This window comes from Pseudopipra pipra, chromosome W (genome assembly GCF_036250125.1).
Source record: "Pseudopipra pipra isolate bDixPip1 chromosome W, bDixPip1.hap1, whole genome shotgun sequence".
NCBI lineage: Eukaryota > Metazoa > Chordata > Aves > Passeriformes > Pipridae > Pseudopipra > Pseudopipra pipra.
The window spans coordinates 29573684-29598728 of NC_087580.1; the positions used below are offsets into that span (position 1 = coordinate 29573684).

General features: G+C 52.0%; 1 protein-coding gene, 1 long non-coding RNA gene and 1 pseudogene across 2 annotated transcripts in view; 2 read left to right on the forward strand and 1 right to left on the reverse strand.

Moving 5' to 3' along the window:
• LOC135404965 (uncharacterized) overlaps positions 1-25045 on the reverse strand; it is an 801303-nt gene that overhangs the window by 316261 nt on the left and 459997 nt on the right. Inside the window, 2 exon segments of the mRNA XM_064639689.1 lie at positions 13630-13645; positions 19475-20336. Of these exon segments, the coding sequence (XP_064495759.1) occupies positions 13630-13645; positions 19475-20336 (878 nt within the window).
• On the forward strand, positions 564-1130 carry LOC135405652 (uncharacterized). Its single transcript, XR_010425907.1, has 2 exons — positions 564-683; positions 877-1130. It is a non-coding gene; the product is annotated as an uncharacterized LOC135405652 (long non-coding RNA).
• LOC135405346 (zinc finger protein 239-like) lies at positions 5781-7629 on the forward strand (annotated as a pseudogene).

Here is a 25045-nt window from a genome sequence, read left to right on the forward strand (position 1 = left end):
AGCTGGAACAAACAGAGCGGTGTAAAACACCGAGCTCTTAAATATATTCTAGAGTTGTTCTGGTTCCCAAAGCTTTTACACTTCCTCCCAGTAATGATTTATTGGGATTGACTCCCAAAGCAGAAATTAAAAGTGTCTTCTTGATTGTCTTTGGTGTTGTTCTTCCAGCTCTCAGTGACTCCTGTCTGTGCCAGTGTGCCAACCTGCCAGGGGTGAAGATGCTGCGCTCCAACGCAGAGGGAGCGTCCCTGAAAGGCTGCAACTCTGAGGACCCATCAGGCCTTAAAGCTAATCTGCAAGGTGAGAAGTTTTTGCCTTGTGAATCTGTGCCAACTGAAGCCTGTGCATTTCTATGGCCCAGAAAAGGTCCAGCTGTGCTTTGTCCAACCCTGAGAAGGGCCCACAAGGGCTGCACTGAGTCTGTGACCATCTCAGCCCCAAATCCCCTTGTCCTCCTCCAATTCACACAGCTCTGAGGCAGCACCAGTGTGGAGCTGCTGTGTTTCTGACTGGTTTTCCTCACAGAACCCCTTTCTGTGTGTGTTCCAGGTGCCAACCTGAAAGGAGTGGCCATGGAGGGCAGACAGATGACAGGAATTAACCTCCGAGTTGCAACGCTGAGAAACACCAAACTAAAGAACTGTAACCTCAGGGGAGCAACGTTGGCAGGAACTGATTTGGAAGTGAGTTGGGATTCATTTTCCATCCTATTCCTTTCTATCCTCTAGTCAGCTGGTAATTTGGGGGATTGCTGGCTTTTGGCTGAGCTCTCCAGCTTCAGAGTACAATGGAGTTCAGGTAAATGGAGTTCAAGTAAAGCTTTGAACAGAGTTCTGGGGGCATTCCATTGACACTTCTTTTTCTTTTCCCCTTCAGAATTGTGACCTATCAGGTTGTGACCTCCAGGAAGCCAATTTGAGGGGCTCTGATGTGAAAGGAGCCATCTTTGAAGAGATGCTGACCCTCTGCACTTGTCCCAGAGCGTCAGATAGGGAAGAGAAAAGGTCAAAGAGGAAGGAATCCAAACATTTGTCGTGACTTTCTTCACCTCCTCCCCTTCCTGAGTTAGAAGGAATGGTTATTAGACAACTTCCATTTGCAGTAGTGCCTAAGTAGACTCTTTCTGATCACTTTTGGGGAGGGAATTTTTGTTTCAGAGAGAGTTTCTCCCTTTGTGAAGAGAGTAAGGAAGTGGGCTGGTTGTGAAACCAGAAAGTGGGGCTGGTTTGGGGGGGAGGGTCCAAGACTTTCATTGTTTAGCATTGCCTGACTTTGGAATGCATTTTAATTTCTAAAGCACAATATATGCAATTCTATGCAAGTCTGTAGCTGCAATATGAATAGAAAATGTTATTGCTATATAGTAGCAAAGAAAGTTGAGGTTTACAGGTAGACAAGTGTATTTACAGTCAGTGTCTTCATTCCAGCAGGGTGTTAATGCCAGAGGTGGTCACACAGTGCCCATGGGACGTGTTCAGGTCTCTGCTGGGGTGGAAACAGTGGGGAACTGTCCTCAGAGGTCCTAAATTGCTGTGGAGTAGTTGGAGTGCAGGGTTAGAGCAGCTTTATCCCCTCAAATGTGCATAGAAAGCTGCTGCCCCTGCAGGGACCTGCCCAGAGCCCGGATTGAGTTCCCCCTGAAAGATCCCTGGGCAGAAATGGGCTGTCTTAGTTAATGCTCTCCAAAGGAGTGTGAAATTGCACTCTCAATCCCAGCTGGGAAGAAAAATTCCCCTGCTTCCACATGTCCTGAGCACTCCAGACTGGAGTTCCTGTAGCTTTTTCCTTCTTTGTTGGGAATTCAATGGACAGAGGAAAACACAGAAGTGTCCCCAAAGCAGAGAGAAGCTCTGGGGCCACAGCACCTGCTCCCCCCTCTTCTCATCCCTTCAGGAGATGAAGAAATGGCTCTCAATGTTTCCCCTCAATGTACTGTGGAAATCCTCCTTGGAAGCATAATCATAATCCCATTTGCCAGCCAGATCCACTCTGGGCTGCTTGAAGTGGCTGTAAAAGCCTCTTGCCTGGGGCCAAGTGCCCCCTCCACACTTGCTTTACCTGTGGAAAAAGCAGGGAAAGCTGTTTTATATGTGAGCACCTTTCATGTCTCGGTGTTTGTGATCTTGGGAATCCTCAGGAACCTGGAAGAATGCCAGATTATCTGTTGTCGTAAGATATGTACCTGGAGATTGTTTTGATCTGTGTTTAAATTTTCCTTGCAAATACAACTGATAGAAAACAACGTAAAAAACAGGAAAAATAAAAAAAACAGAAAAAGCCAATACGAGGAAAAAAAAGGAAGGAAAAAGAAAAAAAAAGAAAAAAAGACAGAAAAAACCAGGAAAAAATGACACAAATAGAAAAAAAAAAGAAAGAAAAAAGTAAAAAGGAAAAAAAGAAAAAAGAGAAAAGGGGGAAAAGAAAGCAGAAAGAAAAAAAAGAAAAAAAGAAAGAAAAAAGAGAGGGGAAAAAAAGACAGAAAAAAAAAAAGTCTTACGTAGCAAGGGCCGCTATGATCAGCAAAGACTACAACTCCCGTGGTGCCCCGCGCGGTGCGCAGGCGCGGCTGCGTGCGGGGGCGCGGCCGCGTGCTGATTGGCTGCGGCGGTGTTCTCTAAAGGCGGTGCGCGCGCAGAGCGGGAATCGGTGATGGCGGCGGGGCCTTTGTCCGTGTGAGCTGGCGGGGGGTGCGGGAGAGCGGGGTCTGGGGATCCCCTCGGGGGCTGCGGGGAGAGCGGCTGTGGGTGGAAAGGCTGGAGGGCTCGGGAGGGCTTAGCGCGGGGGTTCGGGGTTCCCGTGAGGCAGAGCGCGGGATTGCAACCCTCTCGGGGGCCGCGGGGCCCGGGAGGCCTCCCAGGAACCCGGATGTTGGATTCGGGTCCTGAGAAATTCCTTCGGAAAAAAAATTCAAAACCACCCAACCAAAAAAAGAAGCGAAAAAATGAAAAGGGAGAAAAAGATGAAGGAAAAACTGCAAGGGCCAGGATGATTTTATTGCTTTGGTTCAGTTTTTCCTTGGTCTCCTCCTTCTCAGATTCTTTACTCCCTTCCTTTACAGAAAGCTCTTCTGCTGTTCTGTGGTTCTGTGGTCCCTTAGGGGCTTTTAGGGGTCCCTGAGGCGGTGTTAGGGTGTCTCGGGGGGGGGGGTTGATGTCGTGAGGGGACTTAGGGAGGAGGTTGAAGGTCCCTGAAGGGGTTTGGGAGTCCGTGAGAGAGTTTTGGAGTCTCCGAGGGAACTGAGAAGTCCTGGAAGGCTTTGGGGGGGCTGTCTTTGAAGCAGTTTAGGGGTTTCTAGGGGGATTTTGGGAGTCCCAGAGGGTTTTGAGGGTCACAAAGAGTGTCTTGGGTACACTAGGGGGGTCTCAGGACTCACCTGCTCATGGTGCTGCTCCTCCTCTTTCCCCCCAGACATCATTAACCCCCCAAAATGTGCCCTAGCCCCCATTTTCCCTCTAATCCCCTCCCCACACAGATCCCTTTGACCCCCCCAAGACCCCTTTTAACTCCCCCAAATACACCCAAAGCACCCCAAAATCCTCCAAATCACCATCAAACCCCCCCCCCCCCAGATCCCCCTAAAGCTCCCCCAGCTCCCCTCAAATCCCTTCCAATCCCCCCCAAAAAGGGATCACCCAGCACCCTGGGACAGGAACACAGTGGGCTGTACTGGGGGCACTGGGCTGTACTGGGAGGGCACTGGGGGGGATCAGGTGTCCCACGACAAGGTGGCCCAGCTCCAGGAGAGATCTGGGGATCAGTGAGGAGGTACTGGTCTGTCCTGGTCTGTCCTGGTCTGTACCCCCAATCCCCAAAGCCCCTCCCCAGCTCCCCCAGGACCCTCCCAGACCCCAAATCTCCCCCCCGGCCACTTCAGGCCTCGTCTTGGTCCTGCTGCCTCTTGAGCATCTGCAGCTGCTGCAGAACCAGGCATTTCATCAGCAAATGTGCAGGTGACACCAAGCTGGGGGTGTGTTGTTGTGCTGGAAGGCAGGAGGGCTCTGCAGAGGGACCTGGCCCAGCTGGATCCATGGGCTGATTGCAAGGGGATGAGGTTCAAGCAGGCCAAGGGCCGGGTCCTGCCCTTTGGGCACAAGAAGCCCCGTCAGCCCCCCGGGCTGGGGCCAGAGTGTCTGGAGAGCAGGCAGGCAGAAAGGGAGCTGGGAGTGGGGATGGACAGGAAGCTGAACAGGAGGCAGAGTGTGCCCAGTGTAATGTTAGAAAAGCAGAAGAGGTTCTGGGATGGTTCTAGAAAGAAAGAAGCCCAGAGACCAGTGTAAGCAGGCAGCCCTGAGCTTGCACCTGATGTCCCCTCCCTGCAGGTTCCTGTCCTTGAGCCCAGGCCCTGAGGTGAGGCTGAGAAGTGGCGCGGAGGTGAGCCCAGAGCTGTCCCTGAGGTGAGGCTGAGAATAAGTGCAAGGCAGAGGTGTTGCTGAGGAAGGAGAGCCCCGTGACTTGGAAGAAGTGAAGTTTTGAGTGCCCATCCCCGAGCAGGTGCTGTGTCCATCCCCTGTGTGCCAGGTGAGCTGGGGCTTTGCTGCAGAGCTGCGGGCGCTGATTTGAGCGTCTCCAAGTGCTGAGATGGTGGGCACCCAGGAACACAAACTGTGCCTGGCCATGGAGCCTGCAAGGAGGAGCAGAGAGAGCCCTGGCAGTGTGGGGGGCCAGGTTGTCCCTGTGCCTTCCCCTGCAGGCCCTGGCTGTCCCTGCTGGGCCCCTGTCCATCCCCATCAGGTCCCTGCCCGTCCCCCCCGGGCTGAGCTCCCCCCAGGAAGTGCTGTGGAGCTGAAGCTGCTGCCATCCCCCCCTGCAGCCACTGCCCCAGCCAAGGGAGCAGCAAAGGCAGGGCCAGGAGCAGAGGCAGCAGCAGGGGAGCCCTGGGGGGCCGGGAAGCTCTTGTGTGGGTCAGGAAAGAGGCGCTGGGCACGAGGCCGGGGCTGTGCTGAGCAGGCCCAGCCCTCACATCCCCCCAGCCAACGCCGGCTGCCCGGGGGGCTTGGGAGGGACCCCCAGCCCGTGTGCCCCACACTGAGCTGGCAGAGAGAGCCAAGGGACAGGGCCACGGGCAGGGCCACGGGTGAGGGACAGGCAGGGCCATTGCAGGGCCACGGTGAGGGCACAGCCTGTGGCAGCAGAGCTGCCCAGGGCCGGGGGCAGCCAGGGGTGTTGGTACCAGGCACTGGTGGGGCCGAGCAGAGCACGAGGCCTCTTGCAGACCCCTGGAGCAGCCTCCCACTTGCCAACCCTGCCCTAGTGGGGTGACACTGTCCCCTCCCTGCAGGACACTCCCCCCGAAATCTTCGTGGGGGCCTTTTGTGTCTATTCCTGGTTGCTGATTCCTGCTGAGGACCTGAGGGAGCCTCTGCAACCCCATCCATGGGGCACAATCTCCTCTCTAGAGCTTGACTCACTGCAGCCTGTGCAGGGAAATCTGTGCTGGCAGCCCGAGTATGTCACGATCCCCCGTGTTCCCCCCAGGATATTTGGGACGAGTTCCACCTTCCCGTGGGATGGGGGGTGATTGTTCTCCTGCTGTTGCTGTTGCTGCTCCGCCCCTGTCCCTGCCCTTCCTGCCGCTGTCGGGTGAGCGGAGCGGCCATGATGGGAAAGGGGCGAGAGAAGCGAAAAGAGCGGGTGGGACCCCCAAAGGGAGCGTGAGGAGCAGTGGGTCACCTTCAAAGGGAACGGAGGGGAGCTGGGGTTTGGGCGACGGGTGGGAAAGGGGTGTGAAAGGAGGGCTGAGAGGAGGGGAGAGAGCGGGAGCGGGGTTGCCATGGGGGTGTCCCCATGCCTTGATCTCTGGAGTGCAAGGAAGGCTGGGAGAGGTGGGAGCTGCTAGAACCCCAAGAGACTGGAGAGGGGAGCACCGAGAAGGGGAATCCTGGACAGTGGGGACCCCTGGGATCCCCGGGACAACAAAGTGGAGAACCTGGAAAGGGGGAATGTCTGGGAACGTGGCACCCCAAAGGCGTAAGGCAGAGGAGGAGGTACTCTTGGCACCCTCAACACTCCCAGCATCCCTAAGTGGGACCCCCAGTTTTGCAGAGAGGGGAGACCCTTTGAAACCCTGAGGGGGAGAGAGAGGGGGAACTTCTAGGAGAGTTTTGCGGGCTAATCTTCATATTTTGTAGTATATTTTAGCTGAATCTCAACTTTTTGCAGTTTATGGGGGGGGAACTTCATCTCACTATTTCTGAGGGTTTTTTTGCCTGAATCTTGGAGATTTAGGTTTTTCTGGGCTGAATCTTGGTGTTTTGGGTTTTTTTATGGACATGGGATGCCCAGTGAGCTCTAGATATGGACTTGGGCAGGAGGAACCCCCAAGCCAACGCGCTCAGCCCTTGTTTTTCCCCCCATCAGGATTTGTCCTTCCCAAAGCTTGGGCGGATGGAGGAGGAGGCTGCGAGGAAGAGGAAGATGCCTTGGGCCCCCCAGGCAGGTGAGGAGGCAGTCAGTGTCCCTTTGGGCGGGTGTTGTGCTGGCTCTGTCAGCTGAGCATGGCCCCGGCTGCAGGACAACCCCGCTGGCGCCGCCGTCCTGCCGGGGCCAGAGTTGGGGGGATGTCCTTGGCCTTCCCTGTGGGCCGGAGGCAAATCCCCTGCCTGTCCTTCTTGCTTCCTGCCCCAGGCCCCGAGCTGAGGACGGAGAGCCCGGAGGACAAATCCCCCCGTGAGACCCTGGTGGGAGAGGCCGTTTTGAAGGGCTCCACGGTGCAGGAAGGCAGCGGGGAGGAAAAGGGCCGGAGATCCCCCCACAGGAGGGGCTCCAAAGCCATCCCAGGGTGCTCTGAGGAGGAAAGAGCCAGCCTGTGCCGGGAAGGCGGCCGGAGCTTGAGGGGGAGCTCTGAGCTGGTGGTCCCTGAGCAGCCTCCCAGCAGGCAGAAGCCCTTCAGGTGCTTGGAATGTGGGAAGAGCTTCAGGAAGAGCTTCAACCTCCTCACCCACCAGCACATCCACACCGGGGAACGTCCCTACATGTGGGGAATGTGGGAAGAGCTTCAGGCAGAGGTCCAACCTCCACACCCACCAGCGCATCCACACTGGGGAACGGCCCTACACATGTAGGGAATGTGGGAAGAGCTTCAACCAGAGCTCCAACCTCCGCACCCACCAGGGCATCCACACTGGAGAACGGCCCTACCCGTGTATGGAATGTGGGAAGAGCTTCAGGGACAGCTCCCACCTGATCGAACACCAGCACATCCACACCGGAGAACGGCACTACACCTGTAGGGAATGTGGGAAGAGCTTCAGCCAGAGATCCACCCTCCTCCAACACCGTGGTGTGCACACTGGGGAACGGCCCTACACATGTTGGGAATGTGGGAAGAGCTTCAGTTACAGCTCCACCCTCCACATCCACCGACTCATCCACACTGGGGAACGACCTTACAAGTGCTTGGAATGTGGGAAGAGGTTCAGGACCAGCTCCACTCTCCTTGTGCACCAGCGGACGCACACGGATGAGAGGCCCTTCCGCTGCACCGACTGCGGGAAGGGCTTCAACCGGAACTCCCACCTTGTCACCCACCGGCGCATCCACACAGGGGAGAGGCCCTACAAGTGTGGGGAGTGTGGGAAGAGCTTCACCGAGAGCTCTAAGTTGACCAGACACCAATGGACCCACTGGTAAGGGAAGCTCTACCAGTGCCCCGACTGCGGGAAGAGCTTCGGCCGCTGCTCCAACTCCGTCAGCTATTGGAGGACCTTTATTGGATGATCCACAGGGACCCACGTTGAGGACAGACCTGGTTCCAGGTCATCCATGCTGGGCACTGTATTGGGTCTGGATGGCCATGTTTTGGTAGCAGGGGAGCTCCAGGGGTGGGTTCTGTGAGCAGCTGCCAGAAGCTTCCTCCATGTCCAGCCCCTCTCCCGACCCCCCTGACAGTGAGGGTGACCCAGGGTCTTGTTAATCCAGCCCTTGGGCAGATTAGAGTGAAAGGACAGTGAATAATCAGTGTTTATAGATATATATATGTAGTGTTTATTTTAGAACAGTTGGGTTGCCATGTAAAGCAAGTTTGGAGCCATTTTGGTTCCTGTATATAGTGATATGAAAGCGTAAAAATAACTCTTAAGAAAATGTAGAAGGGAAAAGAAAGTATCAGAGTAGAAAGATGCAGAGGCCACTCCCCCCTGAGGATAGTTTATCTATCTATCTATCTATCTATCTATCTATCTATCTAATCTATCTAATCTATCTAATCTATCTATCTATCTATCTATATCTATCTATCTTTCTATCTATCTATCTATCTATCTATCTATCTATCTATCTATCATCTATCTATCTATCTATCTATCTATCTATCTATCTATAGGGTTTAGTTTAGGAAAATTTTATTTCCGTGTAAAGTAGGTTTGGGGCAGTTTTGGCTCCTGTCCACAGTGATATAAAACCATAAAAATAGCACTTCCCCTCTCTGGCTCCAAGCCCAGCCTGTCCTCTCCAAGGGTGGATGTTCCCCCCTCTGCCCCAGGCAGTTCCATTGCCCTTGGGCAGCAAAGCCCCCACTGCTTCTGCAACTGGAGAGTGTTGGAGCCATGGACCATTAACATTCCAGTCTCTCCCAGCTCTGCATCCCAAAAGTCAAGAGGGATCAATCTGTCACCTCAAAGTGGATCAACCCCACTGAAAAAAGCTCGATCTCACCCCAAAATTCCTGTGTTTCTTATTTTCCCAATGTAATTCTGGGGCTGCCGGTGCCACCCCTCAGCTCTCCGCAGCCTGAGGGTTGGCCTTGCACTTTTGCCTTTGCTGGATTTCTTCATCAAATATTTCTCTCTCCCTGAAAACAAAAATATGGTAGGTTTTCAATAATCTGGACATCTTTAGACCGTCTGGACAATTTACAGGTTGCAGTGTTGGAACGGAACATTTTCCACATTTAATCATTTGTTCCCATCCCTCCCAGGAGGGAGGACACTGAACTCTTCCACAGAAACAGAAAACTAGTAACAAAAATTCAGAGACTGCTGAAAATGAAAAATACCTTTTGCTCACAGGTGGCCCTTTCATGTCCTTCTCTTCTGCCTTCTTACAATCGATGTTATCTGTGGCAGCAGTTGCCTAGATGATGGCCAAAAAAAGCATTTAATTCATTTAGAATCATTCCAGAAAACTGAATCACAACTGGGGATTTGAAACTGCCTCAGGGAAGCACATTTGGAGAAAAGGGTTCCTCAGTCTCTTAGAAAATTTGGCTGAAACTGCTCGTTTTGGGCCTGAAACTCTTAAATAAATAATATACATTCATCCTGCATCCTTCCCAGGGGAGTATTTTTATCCTCAGATTAAGATATTCTCCAGGGATTTTGTCTCTACACAAATCAATGTTCTCCTGGGAAAAGCACCAAGTATATGAGACAAGTAACTGTAAAAACAACCAACCCACCCACCCCACACACAAAGAAAAGCCCAAGGAAGCCCCACGAACTTGCCAAATTAAATAAACCCCTGAAAACCAGGCTTTGAAGCATTTCAGAAGTAATTAAAATACATGAGAAATCAGTCCTTCTGCCTTCAACAAACTGCCTCAAGCTTCTCCTTTCTGTGCTTAAAAATCAGCATTTCAGTGAGTCAGGCTGTAGGCAGGTATGAACTTTGCTGCCCAGCTCAGCCACCAGTGCCCCTAAAGGTCCCCCAGAAAATGGGATTGAGGGGGTCCTGGGTGGGCTCTGGATGGATTTAGGGGGTCCTTGGGGGTCTGTGGGGTGGTCCTGGCACCTTTAGGGTAGCTGGATGCCCATTGAGGGGGAGGTGCCCTCCCAAAGCCCCCCAGAGCAGGTTGACACAGGGGAACGCAGGGGGGGGGTCCCCATTCCCGATCCATTCTGGGGCCAGTTTTGCCCTCCCCAACCTCGGCTCCTCCCTGCGTCACATCTATCATATGACAGCATATCCTCCTCTGTGACATCACATCTCATCTATAACATGATATCACACCTCTCCCGTGACATCACAGCTCCCCTGTGACATCACGTTATCCTCTGTGACATCACATCCTCCTCTGTGACATCGCATGTCTCCTATGACATCACATCTTCCTCTATGACATCACAACTCCCCTGTGACATCACATCCTCCTCTGTGACACTGCATGTCTCCTATGACATCACATCCTCCTTTGTGACATCACATCCTCCCCATGACATCGCATGTCTCCTATGACATCACATCCTCCTCTCTGACATCACAGCTCCCTGTGACATCACATCCTTCTCTGTGACATCGCATGTCTCCTATGACATCACATCGTCCTCTGTGAAATCGCATGTTTCCTATTACATCACATCGTCCTCTGTGAAATCGCATGTTTCCTATTACATCACATCCTCCTCTCTGACATCACAGTTCCCCTGTGACATTACATCCTCCTCTGCGACATCGCATGTCTCCTATGACACCACATCCTCCTCTATGACATCACAGCTCCCCTGTGACATCACATCCTCCTTGGTGACATGACAGCTCTCCTATGACACCACATCTTCCTCTGTGACATCACAGCTCCCCTGTGACATCACATCCTCCTCTGTGACATCACATCTCCTCTATGTCCTTGCATCCATCATATGACATCACATCCTCCCTGTGACATCACATCCTCCCTGTGACATCACATCCTTCCTGTGACATCAAATCCTCCCTGTGACATCACATCCTCCTTGTGACATCACAGCTCCTATATGACGTCGCATCCATCATATGACATCAAATCCTCCCTGTGACATCACACCTCCGCTGTGATATCACATCCTTCCTGTGACATCACATCCTCCTCTGTGACATCACATCTCTCCTATGACATCACAGCTCCCCTGTGACATCACATCCTTTCTGTGACATCACAGCTCCCCATGACATCACAGCTCATCTGTGACATCACAGCTCTCCTGTGACTTCACATCCTCCTCTATGACATCACAGCTCATCTGTGACATCACAGCTCTCCTGTGACAGCACATCCTCCTCTGTGACATCACAGCTTTTCTATGACGTCGCATCCATCATATGACATCTGTATTAGGGAGGGTTCTGAACATACTAAAGTTTAAACCATGACACCGTTGAAAGCTCAACAAAAACCAATATTTATTACCAAGAGGAAGTCAACAAAATGAACAAACCCAAAAGGGAGGAAGGAGGAGAGAAATAAGCCCCCAGCACGATCTCCCCAGTTACCCAGCTGTTGCCCATAAAGTTATCTAACCGACCTAGCATGCCTCTAATTACCCATAGCAGAAGCTGCATCCTTGGAGAGTCAGTAAGTTCACGAAAGCTATCTGCTTCTTATACAATTAATTGAGTGGCCACAACCTCCCAGGTGTGGCCAGCACCGCCCAGCCCGAGGCCCTCAGTCCCCACCCCCCGGTTATGTCAGTGCATCTCTTCTGCACACGCGTGAGAACTTCGGAAATCCCCTCACGCACGCGCAGTGTGCTTTGGGGGTCTATCTTAATTGAGTCTGGGGGTGCTACTTCATCCTTCTCCTCCTCCTTCAGGTGACCTTGGAGGACAATTAGCCAGTCACAGAACACCAATTAAAAGAGTTTATACAAGAAGCTCTCTTCAAGGACAACTTTGGTTGTTTTCCCATAACTTGGCAGGGAAAGAGCAAAACTTTCACAGGTGGTAGGGCCAAACACAGACCAAAAGTATCAGCATAAATTCACCCTGGCACATTCACCAAAAGGCCTGAGCTCCCCTTAACTCATCTCTAGACATCCATGGAAATAAAACAGCCTGACCTTGAACCCAAGGGAAACAAAGACAAATTCCACGGCTTTAGCTGGAGCAAGGTTGGGGGGGGAATGTGTCACTCCTCTATGACATCACATGCTCCCCATGACATCACATCCTTCCTGTGACATCACACCTCCCCTATGACATCAAATCTCTCCCGTGATGTCACATCCATCATATGACATCACATCTCTCCTGTGATACCATATCATCCCTGTGACATCACGTCCTCCCTTGTGACATCACATCCATAATATGACATCACATCTTTCTTGTGTTATCATGTCATCCCGGTGACATCACGTCCTCCCCTGGGACATCACATTCTCCCCCGTGACATCACAGCTCCGCTGTGACATAACATCCATCCTATGACATCACATCTCCCCTGTGATATAATATAATCCCTGTGACATCACATACTCCCGTCATCACATCACCCCTGTGACATTACATCTCTCCTATGACATCACATCCATAATATGACATCACATCTCTCCTGTAATACCATATCATCCCTGTGACATCACACCTCCCTGTGACATCACATCAACCCAGTGACATCACAGCTCCCCTATGACGTCACATCCATCATATGACATCACATCTCTCCTGTGGTATCATATAATCCCTGTGATTTCACATGCTCCGCTATGACATCACATCACCCCTGTGACATCACATCCTTCCTGCGACATCACGTACTCCCGTGACATAACACCCTTTCTGTGACATCACATCCATCATATGACATCACATCCATCATATGACATCACATCCTTCCTGTGACATCACATCCTTCCTGTGACATCACATCCTTCCTGTGACATCACATCTCCTCTATGATGTCACATCAATCATATGACATCACACCTCTCCTGTGATATCATATAATCCCTGTGAATTCATGTCCTCCCCTCTGTCATGATGCCTAATGGTGCTGAGAAAAGAAAACTCCGGAGCAGTTAATTGCGGGTGAGATAAGGAAAGGGTTTAATTTGTGCCCAGGCACAGATGTTACAAGACGCGCGCAGGCCGTGCCTGAGATGTTACTGCCTGACCAATCCAAGTTTTGTCCATTCCGTTGCTTTTGCCCTGGTCCACCCCTTGGCCCACCCCCTGGGAATTGGGTCTGGGGTGTATTTTGGGACCCCTTCTTCATCATCTTCATCATTTTCAGAGCACAGAGGGTACATGGTCACCCAGTTCTTGACTGTGTTCTGTGGTTCAGGCTAAGATATGAGTGTTCTCTAAACAGCATAGGCCTGCCTCGACAAAAGACTAAACATTTTCTACCGGAATACAGGGGTAGGATTGATATGGGGAACATAGAATGGGGTGATGGGGTAGGGAGTGTGTAAACTGCTTGTGCTAAAGGGTGAGGGATAAGGGCTGCAGCTTCTAAAACCTACTTCTATTACTTAACTACTTATAAAACTTATAAAATTAGGAAAATAAGAAAAAAACAGATGGACCTTACGGCATCAGTCTCCCCTTTAGAAATTGAACAAGACTCAAAGATCTTGTTCAATCTCTACTACTTATACTTAACACGATATCAGTAAGATGACTAATATTTATAACATTAATCACATAACAAGCTATTATGTAGATTTAACACTATATTCTATTAACATGAATGGCTGTTCTATTCAGGTTTAGTTTGGTAACTATGAAGTAAGTCTGTGGAAGCAAATTTAATGAAATATTTCTAAGAATTACCCAATATATATATAATTTAAACTTGTTGCTAAATTTCAGCCAAATTCATAGTGCAAATTCAGCACTCACTTTCATGAAGAATGGTAGATGTATTTTGTCAAAGCCAAATGTAAATTTAGGTTTTAAACTCAATTCATAGTTACTAGTAGTACTAAGCAATACAGACAAGAGAAAAAAACTTAAATATTATTTTAACAATCTTTGTAATAGTTTCTGTTGCTCTACTCATCTTAAGAACAGAGGTTTTTTTCTTCTTGGGTGAAATTTAGGGTTCTTGATAATAACTCTGACATGATGAAGATGGTTCGCTGGATTTGAAAACAGTTCTTTCCGTTTGGCTTGCAGGAGTTTCAGTCTCATTGTTTAATACAGACTCAGTCCTTGGGCTGGAACAGATGAGCAGGAGTGTCCAGTTTCATAGGCTTAGATGATACGATTAATCTCTGCAGTTCCTGCAAAGCAGATCTTAAAACATTAAACAATTTCACAAATAAACTTTTTTATGCAACCAGGGAGTCGATAAAGTGTGACTCTCTATTTGATGACAATTTTACAGGAACTTTGAATCTTGGAATTCCTGCATTTTGATCATTTGAGAGAGGAGCTTGTGCTTTTATCACATAAAGTGATTAACTGCCAGTCACAGATTTAATAGGCCAGTCAAGAGCTTACCTGAAGCAGGCTGCGTCTGGATGCAGACAGCACCCTGGCAGTGCCAGTAGCTCACCACAGAGAGCTTGTACTCTCTGGACAGATTCTAGGCCTTATCGGGGCAGGCTGTCCTGTTCCAGCCTGTCCCAGACTGCAGTGGATTATCTTTACCTCATGAAGTGGTAATACAGGTACCTCTTGCCTCCATGGATAAAAGCATCCTCATTTATTGAATTAGGTGCATTTGTATATTGTGAGTACTAACAAAACAATAAAGCTAAAAAGCGACTCTAAGCAAAGCATTTAAATGATCTAAACAAATTATCTTAACAACTATGTTACCAGTTTGTTTCAAAATTGCAGGCAATGGTGCAAATTAGGTCTCAGGGTCCCATAGGAGAGTCTACAGAACCAATGCTGTTGCAGTGCTGCCTCAGCACTGAAGCTACTTTCTTATTTGTCCTTTGGTCTCAGTGCAGGACTTCTTATGCAATTCAGCATTCATATATTCCTAGATGACACTAGATAAGAAAGCATCTTAAAAGCATAAGTATATAAACATGATTTCACAATCACATGAAAATCTATACAGACTTTTCATTTAACTACTCTTTCAGGAGGAATTCTTCCACAAGCTGCAGTAACTAAAGAGACAGAGATGTTTACAAATTGCTGCTGGAACAAGATACGTGCAAGTACAAACATTACAAACCCTAAAACAATTCATGTAGCAAAAGCAAAAGCAATGTAAGCTTTTAATTTTTTGCACTTAAGCTAACAACAAGAGAAGCTCAAAAGTAAAATAGAATAGAAAATAATACAATAGATACAATAATTATAACACATACATATGTACCACCTTTAGAAGTTACACATTGATCTTACAACAGTTCTCAATCGTGTCAGAAGGCTTTTATGTTAGCTTCTTGTTTACTCACTCTTGATTTTATTGCAGTTCAAAACTCTTTGTCCTGGTGTATTTCACTTGTAGTTGTCAAGACATTTGTGTACTTCTGCACAAAAGTTGTTTTCATGACTCTTAGTTTGAGTTCTGGTGGCACAGCTTTTAGGTCTGTCTGCTGGAACAGACTATCTGCCAACAGTCAACTTCTGACACATTGTTAGTTCACATTAAGAGCAAAACAATGGCCTCCCTTTTGATTTTGCCACAGCTCCCCGAGCTCAATCAGGGCACAGAGGGCAGAAATATTTACAGGCTGTGAGACTGAAACAGGCTTAGAGTACAGAGGATATAGAGGTCAATAGACAGTTTTTATTCTTCTAGTTTTGCTTGTTGGGGACAAATTAGTTGCTTTCCCTTCAGACCTAGACAATTTCTTTTTTAGTGTCCTCTCTCTTTGTGGAAAGAACACTCACCATTTGCTTCATCATGTTGGTAATAGTATTCCTAATTTTTGTGGTGTACACTGTGTTTGTAGCATTCCTGGTAATTATTGGTTTTGGTCTGAGTGTGATGCTGGTCCATACCATTGGGATGACAGCACTCTCAGCTTTTGCAGGGATTTCTTCATGGTTCTCCTGTATGAAAAAGATAGCTGCTTCGACACAATTAGTATCAAAAATCATAACTTTTCTCTCCCCTTTGCAGAATTTGATTTCAACTTTTAATTTCTCTAATGAACTCCTACTCAACAAAGGATTAGGAGAGTTCAACATACAGAAGAATCGATGAATTACCTAATATTTACTCAATTTAAATCCTAAAAGTTCAAAGAGTGGCTTGGTTTCACTTATTCCTGTAATTTCAATTACAGTTATGGTATTATAACTAAATTTTTCTTTCAAAGTATTACCTATTACATATATTACACTGGCGAGCTTTAGCTTTTATGTTTGTTGGAAATGCACACTGATATTGCCCCCCCCCTTTTGGCCTGGTGGGAGGGTATGGATTGTGAAGGCTTGGGAGGGTTGGAGGGGGAGTGACAGCTCCATCTCCGCCCCTAATGGTGGAGCCAGAGGGTCCCATGTTAGGCTGGGCTGGGACTCCAGTTACAGACATTGCTTTAGCTTTTCCTGCAGCTTCTGTAGTTTTAGCTGGTCTTTTGTCTGTAGTTGCACCCGTGGCAGCTGCTTGTGTGGGATCAGCAGCTCCAGGGGAAAGGGCTACTCCCTCTACGTTAGTTAGTACAGGCAGGGGAGGTTTTACATGCTTATTCACTCTCTTTGCCCTTGCTTTCCTCCCAGCTCCCGGTGCCTTTGTTAGGACTGGATCTACAGTAGTGTTTGTTATGCCTGGGGCAGTCCTCAGAACAGCAGGGGTAGGGCTGGGTCCTGTCACCTCTGCAAAGTCAGTGGCCTCAGTACTCCATCGTGCCGCCGCGCCTAATGGTCTTAGAGCTTTCACAGCACTTGCATCTGCCACCCTTGCTTGGGTCACACTATCAGGGACTAAAGACTCCTCGTCAGCCAAAGCAACAACTGGGACCAGCTCTGCCTGTCTCTGCCCCACTCCCTCTGTCCCCCTCCTTTCTCGCTTGCTAGTATAGTTGGGACAAACTTTGTTTTTGTCCGGTTATGCGCACTCCTACAGCACTAGGAACAGGCAGCAACTTTCTTTTCCCTGCGCCAGCTGGCTCTGTCACCGTGGTAATGGCCGTTCCAGAAACCTCCCCTGCGCTCTGAGCTGGGAGTTCGGTTGCTGCAGCAACGTCTGTTCTTAAAATTGCTCCACCGCCCACTGTACTCGCCTTCTGTTCTCTATTGCAATATACTGTCCAAGCTATATCCAATAACTCATCAATATCCTTTTCATTACCACCTGCTCTTTGCAGTTTTTTCTTTATATCATTTGTGGACTGTCCTACAAACAAATACACTAGGCATTTTTTCCCCAGGTCTGACTCTATATCAATATCAGTGGATTTCCCTATGACATCCTTCAGCCTATTCAGAAAATATGTTGGCGACTCATTCGTATCCTGTCTAACTTCATACATTTTAGACCAGTTTATCGCCTTTGTATTCGCCACTACAGTAGCACAGTGCTGTGTTCGCAGCAGTCAGCCCTGGGGTCTCTCCTGCAATCGGCGCACGCAGCCCCGTTTTTACAACTCTCACGCCGCTATCACCACTGACAGAATCAACGGCCTCAGCACCTGTCTGCGGCTGCTCGGTTCCACAAACACCCCTGGGGCTCTTGTAATTTCTGGGGCCGACACTTTCACTTCACTGCCACCGTCAGAGCCAGCGACCCCTACGCCTGTCACCATCACTACACTGGCCGGTCTCGGCGCATTTCTCGCCGCGATTTCTAAAGTCTCCCTTGCCTCTACAACAGATGCTGCATCTATAGTAACTTTTCCTGGTGTCACCACGCCAAAAGCAACTCTAGTAAAAGCCGACCTTTTAGACTTCACAGTTCTTGTCACGTCACTGGTAGAACAACTTTAGTTCTCAGCTGCTCTGCTGTGCCTGCGCTCACCTCTGCTGTTACCATGACAACCCCGTCTGCTCTGGTAAAGCCGCCGTCAGCTGCAAGGGAATGGGCTGCTCTCCCCACAGTCACTGGAACAGGCGGGGAGGGTCCCGCTTCCATTGCCCCCGTGGGGCCAGGAGCCGCTCCTGCTGTTATCCCTGTTGCGATCAAACTAGACACTACCTCTGAGTTGGCTCCGCAGCGTCTGTGTTACCCCCGCCCGGCTCTGCCGCGCCGAAAGCCGTTCTAACAAAAGCCGATCTTACAGATCTTATCTGTGCTGCTGTGCCTCCTCCGGCCAAACCGACAGCCTCTGCTCTACCATCTACACCAGCAGGACTTGCTCCCGCCACCCCCGAGCCAACTCCTCCAGAGGCCCCGATTTGTCCAACTCCCCCTGGTGCGGCCGCACCAGGGAGTCCTCCAGCGGCCCCCGTCTGCCCATCCCCTGCCTGTCCAGCAGGAGCTGGTCCAGAGGCTGCCACCCTGCAGCTCCAGTCCCCCCCCGCCACCGCAGCAGCGGGGAGTCCTCTCTCCATCCAGGGCATGTTAATAGAAACATAAACAACTCTGCATACCGGATTTCTTCCCTTTTCTGTTCTACATTAAAAAGCGAAATTAATTGCAACACTGTGTCTAGTTCAAAAGAACCAAATTCCGGCCAAGTCACCCCTCTCATTTGTCCAAACAGAGGCCAAGCACCGACAGACAGCCTACAAAGTTCTTCCTTTATTAAAATTGTCTCAGGACTGGTCAAAGTTCTCCAGTGCTTCAAAATCAAACTCAGAGGAGACCCCTTAGGAATCTTAAACTTTGAATCCACACAACCCATGACTACAAAACACAAACAAACCACACCAGGATTCCAACTCGTTACTTTAGGATTACAAAGCTGTTCCTGTAACCACTTAACTACAGAGCCCACCTGGTTCCTTGCAGCAACAGAGTACTCTGGAAGGGCGTCCCCCTCCGACCTAAAGGAAACCCAGCCCTAGGCTGACAAATCCACTCTGATCTGCTCTCACCAAAAAACCCCTTTCGCCTACTGGAAATCGACTCTCGCGACTATTCTGGGCCCAAGTCTAAGCCTTTCCAGTCTTCCCGTGTTCCCTATCTCCCCGGAAACACAAAACATCTTTCGCAGCTGCTAACAAAAGAAGGTACCTTTTCCCCTTCTTTTGCCTTTTCTTATCTCACCTCTGTGCTCCGTGCTTGGTTTCGTGGGTTCTGTGGAGCTGGCTTTCTCAGACAGGGGCAGGAATTATCTCAGATAAAATGCTGGCTTGATGAGCAATTCCTGCACGATGAAATATCCGATCTGAGGAAGTCCAAGTCCAACTTTCCCCGTGCGGGCCAACAGCTGATGCCTAATGGTGCTGAGAAAAGAAAACTCCAGAGCAGTTAATTGAGGGTGAGATAAGGAAAGGGTTTAATTTGTTCCCAGGCATAGATGTTACAAGATGCGTGCAGGCTGTGCCTGAGATGTTACTGCCTGACCAATCCAAGTCTTGTCCATCCCATTGCTTTTGCCCTGGTCCACCCCTTTATCCACCCCCTGGGAATTGGGTCTGGGGTGTATTTCGGGACCACCTCTTCATCATCTTCATCATCTTCAGAGCACAAAGAGTGCAAGGTCACCCAGTTCTTGACTGTACTTTTGTGATTCAGGCCGGGATTAGATGTCCTCAAACAGAAGAGGCCTGCCTGCCTTGACAAAAGACTAAACATTTTCTACTGAATTCAGGGGTAGAATTGATATGGGGAGCATGGAATGGGGTGAGAGGGTTGAGGAATGTGTAAACTAAAGGGTGCTAAAGGGTGAGGGAATAAGGGCTGCTGCTTCTAAAACCTACTTTTGCTACTTAACTACTTATAAAGCTTATAAAATTAATAAAAATAATAAAAATCCAGATGGACCTTACAGCATCACTCCCCACACTTTCAGGGCCTTTCCCCGGTGTGGATGTGCCGGTGGGTGATGAGGGTGGAGTTCTGCTTGAAGCCCTTCCCGCAGTCGGTGCAGCGGAAGGGCCTCTCATCCGTGTGTGTCCGCTGGTGCACGAGGAGATGTGAACTGGTCTGAAACCTCTTCCCACATTCCAAGCACTTGTAGGGCCGTTCTCCAGTGTGGATGCGCTGGTGGGTGCGGAGGGTGGAGCTCCGGTTGAAGCTCTTCCCACATTCCCCACATGTGTAGGGCCGTTCCCCAGTGTGGATGAGCCGGTGGGTGAAGAGGGTGGAGCGCTGGTTAAAGCTCTTCCCACACTCCCCACATGTGTAGGGCCGTTCTCCAGTGTGGATGTGCTGATGGCTGCAGAGAGTGGAGCTCTGGTTGAAAGTCATCCCACACTCCCCACATGTGTAGGGCCGTTCCCCAGTGTGCATGCGCTGGTGTCTGCGAAAGACAGAGCTCTGGTTGAAGCTCATCCCACATTCCCCACATGTGTAGGGACATTCCCCAGTGTGGATGAGCTGGTGGGTGAGAAGGCAGGAGCTCTTCCTGAAGCCCTTCCCACATTCCCCACATGTGTAGGGCCATTCCCCACTGTGGATGTGCTGGTGTCGGATAAGGTCGGAGCTGTCCCTGAAGCTCTTCCCACACTCCCCACACGCGTAGGGCCGTTCCCCAGTGTGGATGCGTTGGTGTCGGATCAGGCTGGAGCTCCGGCTGAAGCTCTTCCCACATTCCCTACAAGTGTAGGGCCATTCTCCAGTGTGGATATGCTGATGGCGGAGGAGGTTGGTGCTCTTCCTGAAGCTCTTCCCACATTCCAAGCACCTGAAGGGCTTCTCTCTGCTGGGAGGCTGATCAGGGACCACCAGGTCAGAGCTTCCCCTCAAGCTCCGGCCGCCTTCCCGGCACAGGCTGGCTCTTTCCTCCTCAGAGCACCCTGGGATGGCTTTGGAGCCCCTCCTGAAGGGGGATCTCCGGCCCTTTTCCTCCCCGCTGCCTTCCTGCGCCGGGGAGCCCTTCAAAACGGCCTCTCCCACCAGGGTCTCACGGGGGGATTTGTCCTCCGGGCTCTCCGTCCTCAGCTCGGGGCCTGGGGCAGGAAGCAAGAAGGACAGGGAGGGGATTTGCCTCCGGCCCACAGGGAAGGCCAAGGACATCCCCCCAACTCCGGCCCCGGCAGGACGGCGGCGCCAGCGGGGTTGTCCTGCAGCCGGGGCCATGCTCGGCTGACAGAGCCAGCACAACACCCGCCCAAAGGGACACTGACTTCCTCCTCACCTGCCTGGGGGGCCCAAGGCATCTTCCTCTTCCTCGCAGCCTCCTCCTCCATCTGACCAAGCTTTGGGAAGGACAAATCCTGATGGGGGGAAAACAAGGGCTGAGTGCATTGGCCTGGGGGTTCCTCCTGCCCAAGTCCATCTCTAGAACTCACCGAGCATCCTGTGACCATAAAAACCTCCAAAACACCAAGATTCAGCCTAGAAAAACCCAAACCTCTGAGATTCAGGTAAAAACCCCCTCAAAAATAGCAACAAGACCCTCGCCCCCCAAAACTGTAAAAAGTTGAGATTCAACTAAAAAACTACTCCAAAATATGAAGGTTAAGCCAAAGAAATTCCCCCAGGAGTCACCCCTCTCTGGTCTCTCCCCTCTGGGGTTGGTAACAGCTACTCTTTCTGAGATGCTGGTGGTCCCACTTAGGGATGCTGGGAGTATCGGTGGTCCCAAGGGTTCCTTCTCCTCTGACTCTCACCTTCGGGGTGCTGCGTTCCCAGACATTCCCCCTCTCCAGGTTCTCCACTTCATTGTCCCAAGGATCCCAGGTGTCCCCACTGTCCAGGCTTCCCCTTCTCTGCGTCCCCCCTTCAAGGCTCCCCGGGGGTCCCGGGGCTCCTCCCTCTCTGTGCTCCCCCCTCCAGGTTGCCGGGGGTCCCCCAGCTCCGCCATCGCCCCGCTCCGCCCTCCACACTCGGCAGCTCCCGGGCTCCACACCCACCCCCGGCACTCCCGGGGGGCCCCAAACCCACTGTGTCCCCCCCGCTGGCACCGGGCTGACAATGGAGCCGGCGGGGCCTGACCCAGCAACACCAACCCCCACCGTGGGGGGGACCTGCATCCCCCCACCCACCGCCGGGGCTCTGCTGCCAACCCAGCCCGGCACCCCCAAAAAACACCTCCTGCCCACCCCCAAGAGCCACCAAGGGCGGAGCAGCAAAAGGAACACCAGGAGAACAATCGCCCCCCCATCGTGCAGGGGCCTGGGAAGGTGGAACTTGCACCAGATATCCTGGGGTAAGCCTTGGGGGTTGGGACATACTTGGGCTGACAGCACAGGTTTTCCTGCAAAGTCTGCAGTGAGTCAAACTCTGGACAGGAGATTCTGTCCCATGGATTGGATTGCAGAGGCTCCCTCAGGTCCCCAGCATCAATCAGCAACAAAAAGGACCCCCTTGAAGATTTCAGGGGAAGTGTCCTGTAGGGAGGGGACAGTGTCACCCCACAAGGGCAGGGCTGGCAAGTGGGAGGCTGCTCCAGGGCTCTGCAAGAGGCCTCGTGCTCTGCTCAGCCCCACCACTGGCTGGTACCAACACCCCCGGCTGCCCCCGGCCCTGGGCAGCTCTGCTGCCACAGGCTGTGCCCTCACCGTGGCCCTGCAATGGCCCTGCCTGTCCCTCACCCGTGGCCCTGCCTGTGGCCCTGTCCCTTGGCTCTCTCTCTGCCAGCTCAGTGTGGGGCACACGGGCTGGGGGTCCCTCCCAAGCCCTCCGGGCAGCCGGCGTTGGCTGGGGGGATGTGAGGGCTGGGCCTGCTCAGCACAGCCCCGGCCTCGTGCCCAGCGCCTCTTTCCTGCCCCACACGAGACCTTCCCGGCCCCCCCAGGGCTCCCCTGCTGCTGCCTCTGCTCCTGGCCCTGCCTTTGCTGCTCCCTTGGCTGGGGCAGCGGCTGCAGGGGGGGGATGGCAGCAGCTTCAGCTCCACGGCACTTCCTGGGGGGAGCTCAGCCCGGGGGGGACGGGCAGGGACCTGATGGGGATGGACAGGGGCCCAGCAGGGACAGACAGGGCCTGCAGGGGAAGACACAGGAACAACCTGAACCCCCACACTGCCACGGCTGTCTCTGCTCCTCCTTGCAGGCTCCGTGGCCAGGCACAGTTTGTGTTCCTGGGTGCCCACCATCTCAGCACTTGGAGACGCTCAAATCAGCGCCCGCAGCTCTGCAGCAAAGCCCCAGCTCACCTGGCACACAGGGGATGGACACAGCACCTTCAAGGGGATGGGTATTCACAGCTTTGTCTTCTTTCCCACCACAGGGCTCTCCTTCCTCAGCAGCACCTCTGCCTTGCACTTATTCTCAGCCTCACCTCAGGGACAGCTCTGGGCTCACCTCCGCGCCACTTCTCAGCCTCACCTCAGGGCCTGGGCTCAAGGACAGGAACCTGCAGGGAGGGGACATCAGGTGCAAGCTGAGGGCTGCCTGCTTGCACTGGCCTCTGGCCTTCTTTCTCCTTCTACAACCAGCCCAGAACTCAGCCTGCTTTTCTAACACCACACATTTACAGACTAACCTTGGAGATATATATGGACAGACATCTCTATCACCCTGGGGATAGAGCCTCAAGCATGTGCTGCCACAGGAATGGGAATCAGAGAATCACAGAATCAGCCACGTTGGAAAAGACCTCCGAGATCATCAAGTCCAACCCTGGATCCAACCCCGCCGTGCTTCCAAGACCATGGCACTGAGGCCACATCCACTCTCACCTTCAACACCTCCAGGGATGCTGACTCCACCCCCTCCCTGCCCAGCCCATTCTGATTACTCTCTCAGCAAAAAATTGCTTCCTAATATCCAACCTAAACCTCCCCTGGCACAGCTCAAGACCCAGCCCTCTTGTCCTACTGCTGCTTCCTGGCACAACAGCCCCACCCCTACCTGGCTACAACCTCCTGGCAGGGACTTGCAGACAGTCAGGAGCCTCCTCTTCTCCAGCCTCAACACCCCCAGCTCCCTCAGCCTCTCCTCACACCACTTGTGCTCCACTCCCTTCCCCAGCCTCCCTGCTCTTCTCTGCACCTGCTCCAGCCCCTCCAGGGCCTTCCTCAACTCAGGGGCCCAGAGCTGGACACAGCACTCCAGGGGTGGCCTCACCAGTGCTCAGTCCAGCCCAACAATCACTTCCCTGCTCCTCCTGACACACTCCTTCTCAGACAGGCCACCAGCCATTGGCCCTCTTGGCCACCTGGCCACACTCTGCCTCCTGTTCAGCTGCCTGTCCATCCACACTCCCAGCTCCCTTTCTGCCTGCCTGCTCTCCAGACACTCTGGCCCCAGCCCAGGGGGCTGACGGGGCTTCTTGTGGTCAAAGGGCAGGACCCGGCCCTTGGCCTGCTTGAACCTCATCCCCTTGCAATCAGCCCATGGATCCAGCTGGGCCAGGTCCCTCTGCAGAGCCCTCCTGCCTTCCAGCACATCAACACACCCCCAGCTTGGTGTCAGCTGCACATTTGCTGATGAAATGCCTGGTTCTGCAGCAGCTGCAGATGCTCAAGGGGCAGCAGGACCAAGTCAGTGGCCTGGTTGGGTCTTGGGGCTTTGGGGTGTGGGAGGGTCCTGGGGGAGCTGGGGAGAGGCTTTGGGGATTGGGGGGTACAGATCAGGACAGACCAGTACAGACCAGTACAGACCAGGACAGACCAGTACCTCTGCACTGCTCCCCAGATCTCTCTTGGAGCTGGGCCACGTTGTCGTGGGACACCTGAGCCCCCCCAGTGCCCTCCCAGTACAGCCCAGTGCCCCCAGTACAGCCCACTGTGTTCCTGTCCCAGGGTGCCAGGTGATCCCTCGTGGAGGGGGGTTGGAATAGATTTGGGGGGGGGCTGGGGGAGATTTGAAGGGATCTGGGGGTTTGGATGGGGATTTGGGGGGGTTTAGGGGTCTTTGGGTGTATTTGGGGGAGTTAAAACAGGTTTTGGGGGCATTGGGGCATAAAAAAGGATCTGTGGGGGGACGGGGACTAAAGGGAAAATGGAGGTTAAGGGACATATGGGGAGGTGAAAGAGGTCTTGGGGGGAGATGAGGGGCTGCACCAAGAGCAGGTGAGTCCTGAGACCTCCCCGGTGTCCCCAAGACCCTCTTGGTGTTCCTAATTCCCCCTTGACACTCCAAGACAACCCTGGTGTCTCCAATGTCCCCAGGGCCTCCCCATTGCCATTATTCCCCCCTTGACACCCCCAATTCCACTGGCCCCAAGCCCCATCCCTGATGTCCCCAACCCTCCATCTCACCCCAGGAGCCCCCCCTGGACCCTTTGACCCCAAAAATGCCCCCCACACGCTCACAGAAAGGCCAAGGGCATCTGCAGACACGTTGGGGACAGTTGGGGGGCTTTGGGGGGCACTGGGTGATTACTGGAGGATACTGGGACACACTGGGGGAACCAGAGGGCACTGGGAGGGACTAGAGGGTTACTGAGGGATCCTGGGAGGGCACTGGGAGGGTCTTGGGAGTTACTGGGGGATTATCAGGACACAGG